The sequence below is a fragment of the Brachyistius frenatus genome, unplaced genomic scaffold (assembly GCF_029030835.1).
Source record: "Brachyistius frenatus isolate BFR_SWC_R1_liver_20210118 unplaced genomic scaffold, ASM2903083v1 Contig_55, whole genome shotgun sequence".
NCBI lineage: Eukaryota > Metazoa > Chordata > Actinopteri > Embiotocidae > Brachyistius > Brachyistius frenatus.
The window spans coordinates 306,118-328,026 of NW_027210654.1; the positions used below are offsets into that span (position 1 = coordinate 306,118).

At 41.2% G+C, this 21,909-nt stretch overlaps 1 protein-coding gene across 1 annotated transcript in view; it reads left to right on the forward strand.

The window, feature by feature from the left end:
* LOC138624772 (neural-cadherin-like) overlaps window positions 1–21,909 on the forward strand; it is an 80,754-nt gene that overhangs the window by 17,960 nt on the left and 40,885 nt on the right. Inside the window, exons 2-8 of the mRNA XM_069705255.1 lie at window positions 8,030–8,227; window positions 11,927–12,152; window positions 12,956–13,160; window positions 14,346–14,457; window positions 16,474–16,723; window positions 19,210–19,352; window positions 20,883–21,055. Coding sequence (XP_069561356.1) covers window positions 8,030–8,227; window positions 11,927–12,152; window positions 12,956–13,160; window positions 14,346–14,457; window positions 16,474–16,723; window positions 19,210–19,352; window positions 20,883–21,055 — 1,307 coding nt within the window. The remainder of the gene's footprint in view (window positions 1–8,029; window positions 8,228–11,926; window positions 12,153–12,955; window positions 13,161–14,345; window positions 14,458–16,473; window positions 16,724–19,209; window positions 19,353–20,882; window positions 21,056–21,909) is intronic.

Genomic DNA, 21,909 nt, shown 5'->3' on the forward strand with positions numbered 1-21,909 from the left:
TTCATGTGGTGATTTGCTGTCCAGATTTTCAAAAATAAACCTGGATACAAACTGGATATGACAAAAAAACGGATGTGGGCTAATAGTCTGAACAAGGCTTTAGGTTGTTGTTGTGTTTAGATTTTTTGCAACTCTATTTAATGAATTATTTACATGCTGGATATACATATTAAAACATAACTAAACCTCTCATTCAACAGTAAGTAAATTCATTTCGACTTTACACCAAGCTTACCAAATTGAAATGACAACACATTAATTAGGAATCATTTTGGCACCATAATTCACCATTCACCATAATTAGTTCATAGTTGCAATATCTTTGTCACCACCAAACCCTACCTGCATAGTATATTCATTTTGCAGAGGTTACCTGGATAAAGCCTGAAAAGCTCCCACACAATGGAAGGAAGGAGGCCTGTTGTTAGTAAAGACATAACATTTTGATTTCCTGAGTTGGGGAAATGTGTATCTTCATCTACATTATATGGCTAGCAGGGATTTGATGAGTCATTTTGAAAGTGACTAACACACCCGTCATGGTTGTATTTTTTGCTGCTCCTCTCGTCTGTCGGTTCATGTTTAAATGATATCTGGTCAGGGTGTTACGACTAACAAGCTTCACACGGCATATTCTCAGTGTTGGAGGCAAATAAATCAACACTGCTCATGCATGCAGGGTTTTCTAAGTGGAAATGCTGCAGAAATTATCCTTCAGTCTCTTTCAGATTGGAATCCCAAATTTAACCCTTTTTACAGCAGATATTACAACTTGTCAAAGCAGGAAAAGCAAAGGTAGATTTAATAAGATTAATGATGGCTGCTCAGTGACATTGCTTTTATAGACTACTTAATGAGAGGACACATTCATAATCACATCCATTAACTGAAATCCTTGTCACAATATTGTTAACAACAAATGTTTTAAAGTTTTATTCTCTCCTGCTTTAGAGTTTACAGTTCTTATACTTGTACAAATCCCGTTTCACCCCTAAATATGTTGCATGGCTAACCATTTACAATATGTCCGACCACATTTGCTTAATGCAACCCGATATCAAGCCAAAATGTGTAGTAAATGCGTTTATTCACTAGAGGATTCTGTGTCAGTTCATGTTTTGCCTCACCCAGGCAGGAACAGTAACATGGCTTCGGTTTAGCTACCAATAACCTCATGGGTAAGTTCAGGAAAAGATCATGGTTTGGGTTAAATATCACACGGTAACAATTTGATTAGGTTCATGCACCAAAACTACTTGGTTAGGGTCAGGAAAAGATCATGGTTTGGGTTGAAATAAGTAATTTTATGTCAGTAATGTTACAAAAGTCACAGAAGTTATGTAATGTACATTTCGTAAGTTAAATATGTTACTTTATGTACGTAAATTAGTTACGGTGCTAAAGGAACTCCACATGGAGTTTTGCTTTCTGACAAACTTCAGTCATCTGTGTCTGTACTTTGTCACATGACCTCCTTCTTTGACACTGGTCATACGTGTGTGCTTTTTAACACCTAGGCCAGGCAAAATGTGACACGCATCCTCTGGTGGACTGACGAGTGTATTACACGGTTAGACGTGATAGTGTGCTGAATAAATGAAGAGCTTAGTATGCGGACCACTACCTACAGCTGCATTATACAAAGTTTTTATAGTCTACATCAAATCTAAATCAAGTGTTGGGCTCCGTGCATAAGATTTTAATTTTTTTTTCCCCATTCTGGTTTTTGTCAGTAGTTTACACAAGAGACTGACGTGGGGGAATAGGGAGGCCAAGGAATAGTATTCAGTACCTTGTCAGAAGTGACTGAGAATATTGCGATAATACTACACTGGCCTTACATCAGATTTTTTTCTTTTTAACACTGACTGCTTTTGGCTAAGGGAGCTTGGGCCCTTCCTGCAGTGCAAGGTCTTGCTGGGGTTTAAGCCACAAACTGCAGATTGATGAAGGATCCCAAAGATAGAAGTGTATGATACATATGGTCCTCAGCATGCACATTTTTTGCAGCTTGTCTGGCCTTGTCTGTGCCTCTGGAGAGTAGCACAAACAACACAAGTATGACCAAGGAAATGGGGGTGGAAATGGGGGCAATGCTGTGCCATGTCTTTTGTTTCCCTCCTGGCCAAAAACAACACCAACAGTATGTAATAGGAATAAGCCCATCAGTCAGGGGACTACTCACTCTATGTTTTTTTAATGACTGCTATCTTCACTGATTGATTGGCAGAGGTTAAGTTTCATGGTTCATCACCCTGAGAAGTTGTAGCATTCATTATTTAATATATATTAATATATGGAAATAATTCGATGGATATAAAAGTTGTCTGCAGAGATTAAAATATTTTTAGGTAATTTTGAGCTTTTGAATTTATTTCAATGTGTGGAGCCACATAATATACCAGTTTGTTTTAAATTAACTTTAGAACATTACAGCTAAATTATTTGTTTCCTTTCCCTGAAGGCGATACACTACCAGAATATCTCCATTCAACACTTGCTCCTCTCTAAATCCTCCTCTTTTATGCTAGTGAATAGAAGTGAATAGGGCACATTTTTCTCAGCTCAAAGCAATAAAACAAAAGGGATTGACTATGTTTTGTAATTCTTTTGGCTTAACTACAAGAAAAATGAGCCCACCAGAAAGAAGACTATAGCCCCTGGTGGGGGCCATTTGGGTGAGAGCCTTCCATCCATCCATCCATTTCTAAACCGATTATCCTTTTCAGGAGAAGCCTGGGTAATTAATCGAATAATTGAAATTTACTCATGTCAACATATTCGCAAAATTATTTGTACGCAGGCAGTCTTACCCTTTATGCCATGGAGCTCCCTTAACAATGAATCAAAGCTTGCCTTAGAAACAAACAACCAATCGCTGTCAGTAAGAGTGCTCCTGACCTTTTTTCCTTTTTCCGTTCACCCACCCACACAAACCTTATAAGGAACAAAAAGGACAGCAAAAATCAACTGAAACTAAGCGAGCTCAACATACTGCAGCTTAAGAAAACACAAGCAAACTAAGAAAACATCTTCACCAATAAGACAACACTTGCTCAGCATATAGGAGTAATGCCTCTCAGCGAGACAAACACAGTTAAACGCTACGGGGTTAACAGCAGGTATATATCTGGAATAATGTCTGGATTATTCATCAGACAGGTGTTCAGTCTATCACATTTAACTCAGTAAACACCTTTGTTAGAAAAATGCAAAAGCCTACAGTGTTTTAGCTTTTTGATTTCAAGGTATTACTGACAGTTATTCCCGATAGTGACTGTCGGTTTGTCACTCAGCCGTAGTTCAGGGTCATTGGGCATACACCAGCATTAAACTGAACAGAAGTGGGAGGGAGCAAAAGCCCAAGAAAAATCTATGCACCGGGTCCAAAAACAGTTACGATATTCTGCAGCTCGTATATCTACATCAAGTGAGCGATTGATTCATGTTTGTTTGTTTTATAATGTCAGTCCATGAATGCAGCCAAGAAAAAAGACAGGATGTGCTTTTTTCTCTGTTATTTCAAAAGAATTGATGTTTTAAACATAACCCTAAACAAAGAAAATTAATCACAGTGTGTACACAGAGATTATAAATATAAACATGTTTTTTTGAGGAAAAATTCAGATTCAAGCTGTGGAAGTCAAATTTCTCTTTGAGGAGGCAGAAGCGCCTCAGACTCTCTTTTGGAGTCACACAGGTCTTGAATAATGCTACAAATTAAGAAACAGAACTGGATACATTTTAACAATGATGTCATATATTTTTGACTGTGAATGGAAAATTCTCTCGCACAATAATTTTTTCTTGCCATAGATGCTACTCGTTTATTTTTTTGTACGGTCTATGTTGCGTTTGTGACTTGTTTATTATTTCCATTGCCTCCAGCTACAAGGTGGGCCAAAATGATGTCGATATTGCTACAAATTGTTTGCACATACAGTTGCTTTAAGACACATATTGGCTGCTTTATCGAACACAGTTTTGTGGATTTTCTGCAACCATGCCGATTTTGAGTTAAAAAAAAAAAAAAAAAAAAAGAAGCAGAACTTGAAGACGTCTACGATTTGTAACTGTTCTGGGATAAAAGTGCCTGCATGTGTGCTTACATGGTTAGTGTGTCACCCATTCTGAGCTGCTGCAGAGTCCTCTGTGTGTGTGTGTGTGTGTGTGTGTGTGTGTGTGTGTGTGTGTGTGTGTGTGTGTGTGTGTGTGTGTGTGTGTGTGTGTGTGTGTGTGTGTGTGTGTGTGTGTGTGTGTGTGTATAGTGCCGGAATCCCTGAGTTAATAGATTTCTGTCCCCGGTGCTTTTAGCATGTTGATCTCCTGCTGACGGCTTCACACTCCGCTTTAAGCGCAGAGATTGGGGGGTGGGCGGCTTAGAATAGAGCCTCCTTAACACTGCAAACATTTGGTTAATATACCTCATTACTCCCCCTTTGAGCTGATTTTCACTTTCCATTCACTCGCTGCTAAAAAAGCACTCCTGAAAATTCCTCGTCTCGCAAGGGCCATTGATATTTATGCTTGCAGACGCAATTTGTTTAATTCCACACAGAAATATTAGTATCTTAATTTCCTTTCTCAATGGAAGTAGGACAAACAAGGGATGCATAAGAAAAACCCTGTTATTAATTATACTGTGTGTTCTATCTTGATTTTCTCCTCTCATGGTCTACTCTGTTTTCTTTCCAAACATGGACGCTTCCGCCATCCATTGTTGTGCTACGTTGTTTGTTGTGCTTCCCTAGTGCTCTTGTCTCTGCAATGTTTTTTTTACGTTCTCTGCTTAGCATCACACAATACTCCTTCCACCACACTGCCTGCCTCTCCCTCCTCTCTGTCTTTCTCTCCCTCTGTAGATATTTGTGTTTCTGTATCTGTGCCTCTCTTCTTTACTCTGGTTCCTCTCATCCCCATCCCACACACACTCAATGCCCTTGTACTGTGGGCAGTGTATATGGGCACAAAAGCACTTGAGACAACTTATTTTTTTCTTTCTCATACTGGGAAGCCACTTAGCAGCTTTATATAGCAAGCACCCAAGGAGAGGATTAACAGTAGGAAACATCAACAGAATGGCTTGCAGTGATGTAGACACACGTGCACTCATGCACAACGCACGTACACACGTGCGAAATCACTATTATACTTACTGGGGCTTGGCAAACCACACATCGCGTGCGCCCCTGCCATCCAACTTTTTTATGATACATTATTATGTTAGTCATCCAGCAGATGCTCTTATCCTTATGGGATTGTAGTGCACAGTATAGACTCGCTTTTCATTAGAGCGAAAAGCATATTTGACTTTGAAAAATCCGGAGGAGCTCGTGAGCCGCTGCCCGTTATTTGATCACGTCTTTTGTCTCGGTCAGGGGAGGCAGCCCGTGTCGGTTTGGTGCTCGTGAGCCATCGCTCAGACGCTCTCTGCTTAACACACCAGATCAGAGAGAAATAGCACGCGTTTGCAGCCTCGGAACATGCAGCGTGCACTCTCGCTCAGCCAAACAAACATACAGTCTCGCACCTCACAAACACACACACACACGCACACACACACACACACACACACACACACACACACACACACACACACACACACACACACACACACACACACACACACACACACACACACACACACACACACACACACACACACACACACACACACACTCTCACTCAATCACACATACACTAGTACATTCTTCATTATCATTCCAGAGCTGATAGTCTCTAATTATCTGCCTTGGCTCTGATTAGTCTCTCTGTAACAAGCTAATTAGATGGAGCCTTGTAAAATCATCACCACCATTACCACAGAGACATGGTTGGGAAAGACACCAACAAGCAGGAGGTAAGGAATGTGTCTTGCACCGCTCCCCGCAAATATTTGATAGCCAACTAAATGTTAAGTGCTGAAGCTCTGATTTCTTCTTGATTAAGTGCCTTTTAAATTGCTCTACTTTGCAATAGAATATTTATCCTTTCTCATTATTCATCACCAAAGGATTGTTCCATCTTACAGGGCAGGATGATCTGGCTTAAAGTGCATAAATTGCCGCTGTCAACACTTTAGGAGATAGCATCTGAACATTGATTAGTTTCTCTGCCCCCACGATACAATGGCTATTTATCCAAAACTAACTATCGTCAGATCCTAGTCAGAACTTTTGTCTCTGCAGTGCAACTTTAAAGCTTGAGCAGAACGCTAGATTAATTCTCTCCTCTAGCTCCTTCCAGCCTCTGTTATTATCGCTCTAACAATCCTTTTAGGAGCTGTCACACACTTTATAGCTATTGTGTTTCAGTTGTGAACACTCCGGAGCGAGTCTGAAGCGCAACACTCACGGCCATTTCCATCAAAACGCATCTAAGCCAGTTACAGAAGAAATAGGAATTGTGATCTCCGCATCTACATTCTGCTATCCAGTTCAGTTGAGCGAACACAAGGTGCTAAAATAGTAATGTTATAGCAATTTCTACAGTGACGACTTCTTATTGTCTATTCACTGTTTGCAAGTGCGGCTTTATAGTTTTAATATTATCAACTATAATCGACTGTGAAGAGACATCATGTTACAGAATATTAGTGAAACCAGCAAAGGAGAGCTGTTTGGTAGAGAGACAGCACATCTGTTGAGTCGGCCCTCGGGTAGGGAAGGGATGCATTGCAAACTCCTGCTGCTTTTGTCTTGGATTAAAAAGTACACATATAGCCCGTGGTCACAAGCAGGAGACCTTACATAATGGGATTTGAAATCCATAGTTACTTTTAGCCCTGAGGTTACTCACCTCTGTACTTAAGTGTCCACTGGTGTGTGTTCATGAGAGACAGGAGGACGGAGGTCTGATAATGTCAGCGATGTTAAATGTGCAGGCATGTGTCTGCAGGATGACTGGCCTGTGTGTCAAATCTATGCACTTGTATTCATATCTGTATGTGCATGTATTTGTGTGTGTGTGTGTTTGTCCTGGCAGGGGGTTCTTCTTCTCTGGGGTGAGGCAGATGGCCTCTGTGGATTGCAGCCTACTGAACTGGTTGGCAGCTCTTCTGACATTCCTTCATGCCACGTTGACACAAGATCACAGCCAATATTTGTGGAAATAGTGTCTTAGCTCACAATTCTGTGACTTGCTCCACTTTGCAGGAATAGATTCTGCACAAAAAGTGCCCTAGATTGGGGCCCGTGACAGTGTCAGAAGGTTTTTGTGAACGTTCTTTCCAGATTGTGTCATTGTGCTTAATGTGGATAACGATCCCCTACTATCAGTTCCAGCAAAAAGCCATGCTGCGCTCCTGTCATAGAGAGACAGTTGTACACCACTTCACTTTGGGCGCTGCTGTGCTCTCTTTCTGTCTGCCCCGGCTTAGGGTGAGCAACTTGGTAATTGGATTCCTGGAATCTTCTTATTCACTTCAGTGAGGCAGTGTGCAGGCGACAAAGTGCCAGCAGCCTCGAGGCATCATCCTCTACGCCCCTGTGGGAAGATCAAGGTAGCTTTACGCGGACTTGGTCGATGAGACTGTGGCTGAGGCTCTTTCCCATGGGAACCTGGGTGTCTGGATGGGAGCCCTGATGGAGAATGGATGGGTGATGTCACATCCACCAACCTCTACCAGGGGCTCAAACAGACCTTTGGACATTCACTTACAACAATCTGCTGAGCCTGGCAGCTATGGCAAAGCAAAAGGAAGTGGAAAGATAGTAGGAAAATTGCTTCGTTAAAGATAGTGCGGTAATTTACTTTGACCAGGCCTCTGAGCCGAATTGAGACTATACTGGTATCAGTTCCACATTGCAGACATAAGAAACACTTACATTTATTCTAATCCTGTATGATTATGTTTTACCATCTGCTGGAGAGGATTTGTATCTCGCAAACCTACACCCTCAGTTGACTTGCTGCTTGTTGGTGCTTTGGATGTCCCTGGCTGCTTGTCTCCCCTCTCCACACACAGTTACATGACAGCTGTCACTTTTGGTAACCACAGCTCTGTCACTATCTCTGCACTATCCCTCAGGCCCAGACTGGTACCTGAACAAGGTGAAGCTGAAGATCATTGATGTCAATGACAACGTCCCAGAGTGGAATATGAAGCCCTACCCTTACCTGGCTGTTGTGTCTCCTGACACCCCAGCGGGAACATTTGTCTACCAGCTCCAGGCTCGCGATGGGGATGAAGGCAAAAGCGGAGAGGTGGAGTACTTTTTGTCGGATGGTAAGCTTTCCGCTGTTCACACACACAACACTATATATGTATATAGGAAAAGGAAGTTGCAATAAAATAGGTTGCGCTGTTGTTAAAATAAGTTGACAGGCAATAGAGCCTCGAAAATAAATACAGCCAGTCAGACACCAGCACAGTCAGTCACACAGACAGCCATGGGCATTCACACATTCATTCATGCATTCATATACTCTTTAGGTGTCCATTAGTTTTTCAGTTTCTCTGTCACCCTGTCTCTCTCCTACACACACACACACACACACACACACACACACACACACACACACACACACACACACACACACACACACACACACACACACACACACACACACACACACACACACACACACACACACACAGCCAGAGGCCTTCACACATTTGTTTATGCTCTTATCATCCACTGTTGTCTATCTGTCTGCTTCTCTCTGGTTCATACATACAAAGAACTGTGCAAGTGCACACTCACATACACGTCACACACAGTGGGCTGTTGGAAGTCTGCCAGAGTCAAAGACCCCCTGGTGGTCGAGGGGATAGAGGTTTGTCGGCATGTCAGAGATTTGGGGGATGTGCTAATGTTGCCATTGGGGGCCTCGGAAAAACACTAGTGACTTGTGATTCACATTAGTACGTCGCTCAGCTCCCTGATTTGAGTTAAACCACAACTACCTCAATGTGCTCATTGTCTCAGTGACCATGCAGAGAACTCTTGTAAACAATTAGGTTTGTCGCCTAAATTTTTTTGCAGACTGAACAGTTCCTCTTCAGAGTAATCTAGACACACTGTTAGGATTTCACATATTTATTTAACCCTCTTATCCTCTGCTTAAGTTCTAAGAACTCAAGTGGATGAGATTTTCTAGTCAAGGTCAGTTTGTCTGACACCATTCTTTTGGTATTCAGCGGTAGTGGAAAAAGAAAAGTACACTGTGGAGTTTTCATGTCAACAAACAAAATGTATGTTTTCTTGCAGTGTTTCTCACCAAAATGTATTGTGCTTGAGGTCTGACAAATGTGCAAAATTATTTCCCTTCCCAATTAACCATTAGCAAGGCTGATTTTTTAGTTTTTTTATATTTAAAATTGTCCATTGATTATATCCATTTTTGCTTGCGAGCAGTCTTCTTCTTTGGTGATGCATTACTCCTACCAACTATCAGTCGATGGAGTAGTTAGAAAGCCAACCTCAGGATGATACTAACAAAATAGGGACCCGATAATTAAAACATTTCTTCATAGCACTGCTAACACGCATATATTTAATTTGGTATCTTAACGAAAAGGAGAAATACCAAAATAACAGTAGTCACTAGGCATACATTCTGTGAGTTTAAATTGAACATAAAAAATATGTCTATGTATATATTCCCTGATGCAATTTATTCCTCTGTACCATCGACCTTCAAAATGATTACAAAAAAATATATAAATATGTAATAATCTGCATCTGAAAATAGACCCCAGCAGAAGCACCGCTATTCAACCGTTTCCGTAATACAATATTGCCATACTGTTTCAAGAAAAATTCTGATTTTAATGACTATTAAATGCCTTTAAAAAAAAAAAAAAAAAGATTGAGGCATTAAAAACAGCTATGTGCCCAGTAATAACAAGTGGGCTCGGCGGAGAACGCCATATTGAGGGCAGGGAAGCCACAGTACAGATAGACTTGGGGCAGCTGCGGCCCACCACTCTTAAGGTTAGTGGGCAATCTGTGCGGTTGACCATCCTTGTGTGTGTGTGTGAATGAATGAATGAATGAATGAATGAATGAATGAATGAATGAATGGGAGGCAAAAACTGTAAAATGCCTCATTTCTTTTAAACACGAGTATGTTCAAAACCATGTCAGACCACTAAGGAAAATACCTTTAAATATTTAAATTTAATGTGCTTGGTTAATTTGTAAGACTCACTGTAACCTTTTAGGTCCTGCATCAACCAGCTATGTAACCTATAATGTTAAAAATGAAAAATGAAAAGTAGATTCCAACAGCAAAAAGGACAAATATATACAGTAAGAAAGATAGCAGAAGATTGATCATAAATGATGAATGATTATACCACACAATTCATCACTGTTACCTGTGCATGTCTCTTGATATAATCTGGTAGTAGCTAGCTGAATAAATAATCCGTACTTACATGTGTAGCAGGTACAATTTGATGGAAAGTAGCTCCTGTCTTGTTCAAAAAACTAAAACAACTGTCCAACCGTTACACACAAGATACAAAAGGAAAATTGTAAGTTGGTGAATAGCCGTTCAATAAATGAATTATATTTTACATATAAACTCAGAAAATGTACATTTTGTGCAGCCTTGTGTGCTGGATGAAAATGTTTTATAGATTACAGACAGAATGTAGAGATGTGTTGTATGATTAATAATAAAGATAGTCAGTGTTATTTTCTTTAATATCCTATAAAAGAAAATGTTCTGGCAGTTTGACAATAAAAATGGATCTTCAGTGATTTTAATCTTTAACAAAGTTTGCCTTCGGATCAAGCAAGCTACTGAGGACGAAGTCTGAAATTCCCACTGAAACTGCACTGATGCCTCTGATAGAAATCTTAAGATCAGTGAGACCCAGTCATCAGGTCTGGCCTGGTCAGCAGCCTACAAACCTACAAAAATACTCGAATGTCAAAAACATTTGAGTATTTTAGTAAAACCCCAAATTATCCTGTTGACCATATCCAAACCAGTCATCTTGAGTACAGTGCTACTATGCAGCCACACTGGATGCTCTTTCAAAGTGGCATTCAAAGAAATATAGTTCAGTCATCACTTTCTCCCAATTGGGGTACCACAGGGATCTGTGCTTGGTCCCCTCGATGTACACCGCCTCCCTTGGTTTGGTTGTATGCTTGAATGTTGTTATTGTTTTTAACTGAATACATGCTGATGATAGCTAGCTCTGCTCTGTTCCTCTATCTGCACAAAAAAACAAAAAGGAAGAGGAAATATTTTCTAATATTAGTGTATGGAGATTCATGCATATGAATTTAACATGTATTAGTTAATGATCAGAATGTCTCACCTTATTTCACATTATTCCCCACTAGCTTCTACTTGCTGCTTTTATTAACTTCAACTCTGAAATTTCCTTCCAAATATTAGTAAATGACAAACAACTAGTTCTAGACATTAGTCTATTAGTCATTCTGCCAAATAATGACACATAAATGTAAAATCAGCTTGGAGTCAGTGTTGAATATCTATCATTGTGCCTGAAAACAAAACAGAAAAATTAGTTTTAATAATGCTGCTTTAAATATCTTAATCCATTGGGTGTTATGTCATTGTGGAGTCCTTGTTAGAATGAGAGCACGGTGAACAATGACTAAACTATCAAGAGGTTTTCATAACAGAAAAAAAAAAGTTCTAGTATTGTTCCTGCCAAAGCCTTGTGAGTAAATGTATTCATTTGTACACATTTTTAGATGCTTTGTTGAATAAATTAATTGCACAGAAAGACTAGATTTAAATGCATTTTTATACATAACTGGCATTTAGTAAATCTCTTAAACCTCTGTATTTGTCATTGGCCTAAATTTAGCTAAACCAGCATGACACAATTTAAAATTGCCATTTGGGTAAAATTTCTGAGTTAGCATTCAAGCCAGCAGCACAGGATGGGGTTGGATCCAGTTATACAAAATAATGTCATTGTATTTCTCCGTAGGCGGTGACGGCTGCTTTGCTGTAGACAAGAAGACAGGCCAGGTGGTGACCACAGGGCTGGTGCTTCAGAAGGAGAGAGAGTACTTGTTAAGCGTGGTGGCCCTTGACGGCATGGGAAGCCGCAGTGCCCCTGCCATGTTGTCTGTGGTGGCAGGAGCCAGAGCGCCACAGTTCATCAATACTAGCTATGCCATCTCCATACCAGAGAACACACCTGAGGGACAACCGTGAGTACCGCGTGTGTTAACAGTCACTCACACACATAAGCAGGGATGATTTTACAGGCAATTCAGGGGATACAGGCAAAATATCATGAAATAGATATTTTTCTTCCATTGTTTCAAACAGTATTTAGTCTTTTTTTTTTTTTCTATTTTTTATAGAAATTACTGTAATGTGATATCTCTGAAGTTTTTTCACATATAGTAACACTTTTTGACAGATTCTGTATAATGAAGTAGAATATACAAAAATGCAACAGTATTGCAGGTGTATTGTCAGTATTCCTCATTTCTATAAGCTGACAAACACTAAGGTGAATGCAGACATGGACGCATACTGATTCACTGGATGACTCACATGAGGACAGTTTTATACATATTAAAATCCAGGCTGAATATCTCTGTAAACACAAATTCCTGCAATATGGACATGCAAAAAAAAAAACACTGTAGATGTTGAATCTCAAACATTGTTTAGTTCATAAATATTCATTTGGTCACAACAGTGCACTCAAGCATGAATTCACATATAATTATCACACTATTGGGACATACAAACTCTCTTAACCGTAAAAACAAACACTCATGTATGCATATTAGTATTTCATTATAACAAAGGAGTGGCAAGTAATGATTGACCGTGTTTATAGCACGTAGTCAATGGGTCATACAGTAATTGATTTCATTACAGCGCAGTGTTGATGAAGAAAAATAGGATTTTGATTCTATTTCAACACGGGTACAGATGGAATCAAATAATAAAGACTTTTTTTTCCTTTTCTTTTAATCACTTTCCCTTTGTTCTGCAGCTTCCTGGTGGTGTTTGCCGTTTCCTTCCAGAAGCAAAAAATCAGCTACAGCCTGCTGATCAATCCCAGTAGCCTTTTCAGCATTCGGCAGGAGACGGGGGAGATCAGTCTGACCAGGACTCTGGATTATGAGAGTGACCAGCGACGCTACCTCCTCATGGTGCGAGCCAGCGAGGAGTCTGGCAGCCTCAGCACTGCCACAGAGGTTAGTTTAATTAGAGAGTGATATAGGCAGAAAACACGAGTCTTATTAGGGTTCATGCACTCTGGTCAACTAAGCCCAAAGCTGAGGTCCACTGTTATGTTTTATTATTGCATCTGTCACACAGACATTCACTAATACTGTGGTGAATTAAACTGAATAAAAAAGGTCCGGTCGGTTGATTTCCTGTGTGTTGCTTGACCATTGGACTTTCACAAAGCTCTCACAAAGACAAGTTTTCATCTGAATGTTATTGGGCTCATATCAGCCGGCAAGGCTGCATTAATGGCAATGATCTGAGCTCAGTGCTGACCTTTTGACATCGACTGCTTGGCGATGACCACAAAGGAGGAGCAGAAGAGTTTGTGGCTGTCTACAGGAATGGCACGGGTGAATGGGTTTGAAATGTTAACAAGTGGACCAGTGGCCCAAGTGGTTTTTGTCCACGCTTTACTTCCCACTTTTGTTCCTGTGTCTCAATAAGTGCTTTTTGTCCAGAGTGTGATCTGCAGATGAACTGTGTGAGTACCCTCTGAGGCATGAGATCTCAAAATCCCAAAAACTTCATTCACAAATGAATATTTCTGGATGAACTATTCATGGATACAGTTTTGTTTAAATTATTAATTCAAAGGGTTTTGTTACCCAATTATCATGTCAGCCGCTCACTTCGTCGCACAGATTCAGTAGCCAAAACCTCCTTCTGCTCAGCTGCATGTTGTGGAGTGAAGGATGGAGACTGGGAAAACCTATCCCAGCTATTTCAAGACTATTACTTAGCTGTCACTTCACACTTTACACGCAGTGGTGACAGGGAGCTTGTAGGGTGGAGGGCGGCTAAGGGCCTTTGTCGAAAACACACACAGTAAGGCACACACATGCTTAGAACATTTCTATTTTTGACTCAGGGAAATCATGAAGTGGAAGATAAAAGGATGTGTTGAACTGGCAACTTGAGGAACTATAAAATGCAATTTAGATTATGTTTTGGGGTCAGCCCTCTGTACAGAGTATTTCATGTGGTTGTCTTTTTGATTTGGGAAGTAATAGAGACAGGTTAATTTTGTATTGTTTTACTCTCCTCTCCTCTCCTCTCCTCTCCTCTCCTCTCCTCTCCTCTCCTCTCCTCTCCTCTCCTCTCCTCTCCTCTCCTCTCCTCTCCTCTCCGATCACATTGGCACTAATCAGGTTCAGGTGTTGATAACGGATGAGAATGATTGTGTCCCAGAGTTCCTCCAGTCCATCTACAGCGTGGATGGAGTCGCTGAGACTGTAACCACGGCAACATCCCTGCTGCAGGGTGAGACTCCTCTGACCCCATATTTCCCATCCATCTGTTTCCTTTTGAAGCAGAGAGAGAAAGTATTCAAAAAGGTCGCTTTTTCTTCAGGAAAACAGCAGATGTATTTTGGAACCTAAACTTTATTTTGAAATTCAAGTCTTATTTATTCCACGTATACACCCATAATGCTTCCATTTTTCTCTCAGATTAACATAACAAAACTATCAGTTACAAAAACAACATACAATTGTTTTGGGTTTATTATCTTCTGTATGAGTAATGACATGTCAGATTATCTATTACTACGAGGCTACCCTATACTATTTTATAATGAGGCTGAATGCATATATGTTGCTGTCATCACTGCTTAACTTCTAAAAATATACACCAGTTAAGAAGGGTATTTTGTTGAGGGAAGTGTAGAAATTTACTGTACAAAGATGTTAAATCCGTTAGATTTGTTTCATAACGCATTATCCTACATCGCTGAAAAACATGTTAACCACTGTCACTGACAAAAATACACTTCTTATTGCAATGATGAGATTTAGGTTAAAGATGACTTCGCAGTATTCAGCTATAACCTCCGATCGAAGACTATCTGATTTAATAATTTTCCCCAATTTCTTATATTAAACTGACATATTACCAGGAGCCCAACATAAAATTACCCTTGAATCTTCAGATAAAAACACCCTGTTATTCAGGTATAATCCTTTTACATTTGACTTTTTTCACTGCAGTTCTTGTCATATGTTCTTGTGCCTGTGGGACTTTTCTTCCCCATAGGCTACAATGGGTGATACTGTATGTGGGAATCTCTGGCTGGGCAGTAGTTTCTGGTGGATTCTGACTGAGAAAAATTGAATAAATTTAATCTGAAAACATTCGTATACACAGCCTGCAGCGGTAGAGATTGTTGGCACTGCAGAGGCAACGGTAGGAGAAAATGGCAACCAACACAAACCAATGTATCAAGATAGAATAAAACAACCAATATGACGGGATAAACTCAGCAGTGGAGGAAACAGAGGTAGATACTGTGGAGACTGTGGGTTTTCTGAAAGGGTTGAAAAGTAAAACTTAATGCCACAAATAGCTACTACACAATGCAAATGTATGACTTTGTACTTCAATAAAGTCATCCCAATTTAAATTGAGGGGGTGAAAATGTGAAAAAGATGAGAAACAGAGTTAAATTGTTAATCTGGTGGACTGCTCAGCTAACTAATGAAATGTCAAAGTTGTAAGGCACAGAGGGAGTGAAATCCCCATTACACCATCAGCCTGTTTCTACTGGGCAAAGACACAGATGAATACTTGACAATGGAGCTCTCACTTTAACTTTATCCACCGAAGTTGATGCAAAAGAAGGTAGAAACTGCTGAGAACTAGAGGGATTTTAAGGAAATTTAGTTTTTCAAGTCCTTCAACATTTAATGAGTCAGTTACATCATACAAGACATATTCAAGGAGTGTGTAGTAGTAGTGAACTGTATTACATGTCAGGAGTAAGGAGAGTAAAGCATTGACATGCACTGCCTCCTGGTGCGGATGCTTGACACGCAGGAAATAAACACATCAAAAGAATACGCAAATGTTATGAGCTCAAGGGTGTGTGTGCGCGTGTGCGTGCGTGCGAAAAATTTATTCGACGTTTGTGGCTGTAATCTTAGAGAAAATCTCATCACACATTGTGAACAAATCTATAGTTTTTTGTCTGTCTAATTACCTCAGAGTAGAATCGTTTCCAAACACTCGTACACACACACATTCACTGTTCTTTTCACTCTGTCATTTTGCTGTCTTTAAGCTCATTTTTGCAAATGATAATAATCATTCTGGAAGGGCACAGTTTGTGTTCTAGTAATTGTAGCTGTCAGAGTTTATGATTTATTACATGTTTAGTAAGGCCATAAAGGGATAATGATCTACAAGGATGTCAACATATTCATCAGCCATGCCATCCCATCAGCTCTTTTTCGATTAGCTCTTAATTGATGGTCCTTGTGTGATGTCTTCCCTCCCCGCCAGTGTTGGCCACGGACTGTGACTCGGGGTTAAATGCCGAACTCACCTATTACACCCTGAGCCCGGACTTTAGCATCTCTCCCCATGGGACTGTTTTCCCCGCGGGCCGGCTCGACTATGAGAGACCGAACCATCTGTATGAGTTTGTGGTGATGGCGGTGGACAGTGGGGACGAGCCTCACTCGGGCACCGCCACGGTCCGTGTGAGGATGGCAAACATCAACGATGAAGCCCCCGAATTCTCCCAGCCTGTGTAAGTAGCTTTAATCACTTATACTTTACAGACACTTGACTAATCCATCATTTTTCCAATAATTTTGGGCCATTTTCAGTTTGTTTGTGGTTTTTCTCACAAACTCAATGGTTTATCATGACACATTGTAAATATTACCTCAAAACATAGAAAATTATATCGGATCTTGAAAATATGCGCGGCGAAGAAACGAACGTGAGATAAGTAAATCAATGAGCTGTTACAAAAACTATTCAGTTTGTGTGTGAGCCTGGGGGTGAATGTTGCTTTAGATAGAGTTAAGCTGCAATGATCAATGTTTGTCACCAAAATGACAAGTTTAAATAATGTTCCCATTGCTGCTACTGCTTTATCTCTGATCCGCCAGCAGATCATATTTCATTATATCAAAGCTTCGCTCTTCGAGCCGACAAGGTAGTTGCATCACAGATATATGGGTCGTTACATCAGACATCACAGACCTGCCTTCCTTCAGGCAATTCATCATACTAATATTTGATACTGGTAGTCCTGGCGTGATTAGTGGCCAACTTGCCCCAAAACTGCTGTTGCAAAAAGCACTACTAGCAAACTTATATTTGGAGGGTTAATCACAGCCATCTGGCAGCCAAACAGTCTGTTACTCACTTCTCACAATTTAATCCCAAACAAAGCGTGACGTTGTTGCTTTGCTTAAAGTGTTTCTTGTTCAATGTTGTCGTGAATTCAAGCATTCATACCATGCTCTCCAGGTTTTATTTTTGGCCTTCTCCAAAAGTATGCAGAAAACTGACACATGGATGCAATCCAGTATGTCCCCGACCACCTTTTTGGCACAGCTTGTGTGAGTGGGTGGGCAGAAACTGTCACTGTGGCGCCGCTGCATTTATTCCCCCAAACGATTAAGCTACTTGTCCTGTCAGTCATGTTTCATTGACCTTCACAGGAGACTGTTGCAGACCTCTGTTACCCGCTCTTGTTGCATTGTCAGGTGTCAGTCTCGGTGGGTGGCGAGACACGGAGCCAAACAAAACAGGCGGGCGGAAGAGGTGGAGATGTGGGCAGACAAACATAAATCTGAGAGGGAAAAACACATTGAAACATGGTTGCAGGGCAAGCAAGAAGAGAATACCAAAACACACACGCAGAGCAGACAGGAGACAGCCACTCAGATATGCAGATAAACACAGAAGCCTGTCGGCAGTCAGACAAATACTCTTGCCAGACCAGTAGACAGATTGTTAGAAATGCAGGCATTTTGCCAACTTGGGTGTGTTGGGCGCGTGGACATGCTGTTGTTAACTGAGATATAGATAAATGCTGTGAGGGATTGGTGTCTATAAACAGCACAAAGAGATATGTCGAAGTAGGGGTGATAACGTTACGGAAATTATTCTTCACTTCAGACTAATTGTGATTCTTGGACATGAGAATGGACAGGCCAATGTTACTTGGCACATGCTCTCGGTTCACATCCGAGTGAGTTGTAGAGAAGTGACAGACGTGAGAGACGGACAGGCAGAGAGCCCATGGAAATGCAAATGGCCAGACAGGCAGGCCAGCAGACAGACAGACAGGCGTACTCTGCCTGAGCACAACGTCACAGTTCAGTGAGATGTGGGGAAATGCTTCAGGAAGAAAAGCAGAGGGAGTGTATACATCTCATCCCACAGAGCTGCGGAGATGTGGCCTCAGAGCAGGGTGACAGATTACAGGTCACTCATGTTGCTACGGAGATTGCCATGGCTGGCGGAGATGAATCACCCATCAGCATTCTTCTGTAAACCATCAATCACCTCTGACTCCTCACTACAGACAACGGCGCCCCACCCCGCAGACACACATGCATACACACACATTAGAAGAGGATAGGGCACAGAATCTCACAGGGGATGAGTTCTGCTGACGAATCAACTCAGACTCTGCGAGAATGCCGCCCCCTCTTATATCCTGCTTGCTTTATCTGTCTTCCGCTTTTCTCCTCTATCTTTTCGCTCACTCCCAACCATCGCTTCACCTGTCATTTCAGTGACAGCCTTCTTCTTTCTGTCACCTGCTCCTCGCTCACCTTTTTGCCATTTCTCCACATCTCTGCGTCCTCGTAGTCACTGAGTTCATCTCCACCCCATTGTGCTTTGTATCACAGCGGTATATCAGTCTCCTGTGTCTCGCTGGGCATCTTGCTGCCCAGCACCACAGAGCGAGCAAATCACTGCTGACATTTTAAAAGCCACTGGATCAAATGGCCCACAGTGGGCTCGGTATGTGGAAGCACCATTTGTTCAATGACTTCAGCATCCCAGCAGACATTATCATTTGTCTCTGGTCTGGCCAGCAAAGAGGACAGGTTAAATCATACTGACAAGTAAAAACCACAACTTTAAGTCTAATCAGCTTGCTGATGTGTTGGACTGTGTAAATGACTCATATCTCCTGTCTGTGTTTCTATCATGACTTCCATGTGTGTGTGTATTCTCACATTGATAAACTTGAGTTTCTCCTTGCAGATATCGAACGTTTGTTTCCGAGGACGCGGGCCCCAACACCCTCGTCGCAACAGTCTTGGCAAAGGATCCGGATGGTGATGGTATAATCTACTCCATAACAGCAGGCAACGAGGAAGAAAACTTTGTCATCGACAGCCAGAAAGGTGATATTTCTTAATTTTCCGGCCAGGCATCATATTTTCACTTCTCACTCTAATTGACAGGCTCTCTGTCAAATCACACATTCAATTTTCTTTAATGTATTCTTGCTACACTGCTGTGCAATGAACACCCTCTATTTTCAAAGTCAGCGTGGCAAGATATTGAGAGTGGATATTAAAAGCTGTAATTCCTATAGAAGAGCTGCTCTTTCCATTATTGGGGTCATAAATATAATCTATAACATTATGAAGGAAATTTCCACACTTGGGTTTTCTTTTTTTCAGGTGGAGATGTGGAATTTTCCACATGTTTCTCAGCTTTCTAGCGTTGGTGACTTCATAGTTTATCTTTTTTATTTACCCTTTGATCCGAAACCAGTGGCAATCGCTGTGACATTTGTCACCCAACCCTTTCAATTCAATTTCACAACAACTGCTCTATCATAGCTCACAATCTTCAGGCTGCGCTTCACCAGCTCCTCTTTCTTTTGTGCCATCTTTTTATATTCCTTTCCATCCTTTCTGTGTATTCTCAGAGCAAGAAAATGCTAACGCTGATATCCTTTGGGTGCAGGGAAATCACTATACGGTTCTCACTTACTGTTTATACGAAGAGTGCTGGCTCATTGAATAGCTGGTAGAGCTGGCGTCGCATTTATAAACAACATGACATTTAAGGCGAAAAGAATTACCGTGTACCTCCCACAGTTCACTTATCTTAATGTAGTGGTGCAGCGATGTCAACGTCACACACTGTCATTAGGAGCCCCGACCCTTCTCCGCTCCGTGGGCAGCCGGAAACACAAGTATCATGGGAGAGAGGAAAGTCAGGCACTTGCATCTGTGCGTATCAGCATGCTGTGTTGTCTTTAATCAAGAGCATTGAAAGAGATGAATAGAAACACAACAAGAGAATAAAAAAAGCTCCCCGTGCTCTCACTTCAATGAGTTTCCCTCACATCACAGGCTGCTTACTCGTCCTGCAACCTCTGATGTTTTTGTGTTTCTGTTGACGAGAAAGATGTTGACTCAGATGCTCCATCCTTTTAATCCACCTTTTATCTTTACTGTTACATGAAAGCAGACAAAAGGGGGGGCGAGAAGAACAGCTAATAGGTATCTGCTGAGCTTGGTTAACTTCTAACCAGAGTCACTTTACTACTTTATGCTTCTGCTCAAGTGCTGCTGCTGGATGGGCATCTTTAGAGGAATGCATGCAATTATTAGATTAGAAATGTGACAAAATCACCACTGTGAAATTGGTTTTTGGATTTAGTGTGCATATCAGATTTTTACCTTTCGGTGGACTTCAGAGGTGAATTTCCACCACTCGCTATCTCACTACCGATTTCTAGAACGACAGCATGCAGGACGCATTTTCTGCTGTGTTTTTATTGACACCACATCCCTCGCTATGCAAGGCCACAGTGGCAATAAGATCCTGCTTAATGTCTAATAGAATGCTTGTTCGTGCTCTGTTAGGATGGACCATATTTTCTAACGTGAAATTGAATGGATGTGTGCTCTTTGTAGGGTTGATTCGTCTGCGCTCCACACCTCTGCCCAAGCTTCAAGGCTTGGAGTACATCCTGAATGTAACGGCCATAGATGACAATGCATCAGGCGGGCCACACCCTCTCTTCTCCAGCGCCCGGATCATCGTTGGGGTAGATGATGTCAACAACAACAAACCTGTCTTTGAGGGGGTAAGGATCTTTTTTTCAATGAAAACTTGTATTTATTTATTTAGAGCTGTGTCTATTTCTTAGCCTGGACTAGTTGTCACACAACCATCAGATAATCCACTGTTGTTTTGTTTTTTTTTACCTTCAGATAGAGCCATGCTTGCTGTTTTCCCCTGTTTTCAGTGTTTATGCAAAGCTAAGCTAACGATGTACTGCTCTTGCTACATATTTACCATACAGACACAGAGTTGATCTTTTCAAGGCGCTATCAACAATGAAGTGTATAACTATATTTCCCTAAATGTCAGACTGTTCCTTTCAACCACTCTCTTTTGTTGTTGTTGTTGCTGTCAACCTGAACCTTTCTCACGAGCGCAAGTCAGTTGTTTTTGCTGCAAATCATAGAATGTGCTCAATATTGTTGCATTTTTCTCCCATCTGCCAGTCAGTCTCATCGTCTCAGTGCACTTCAGCTTTTCCTCTCTCCATCACTCCTTCCTCTCTCTCCTCATCCCACTCTCCAGCTCTCTTATTTTTTTTTTTTTGCCTTGGCGTTCTCATTTCCCTGGCCTCCGTCTCTCTCCGCTCTGTTTTCCCATGAGTTCCGATTAGCCTGCACACCCACTCTATCTTTAGGCACTGGATTGGGATTTCAATTAATTTACGAAAAAAAAAGTGCAATATCATCACAATATACTATACCTGTTTAATTAACTTCCTCCTTAATTAGGAATGACTTGAACTTCGGCAGAAGACATAGTCATGCGGAGCTGCAGCTCCTGAGGTCTTTCGGGAACGCTGAAACTCTTGGCAACTCGATATGTTTAAATATCAAGTTACGCCTCAGAACCACCTCGGCCAGCGTGACCTTAAAT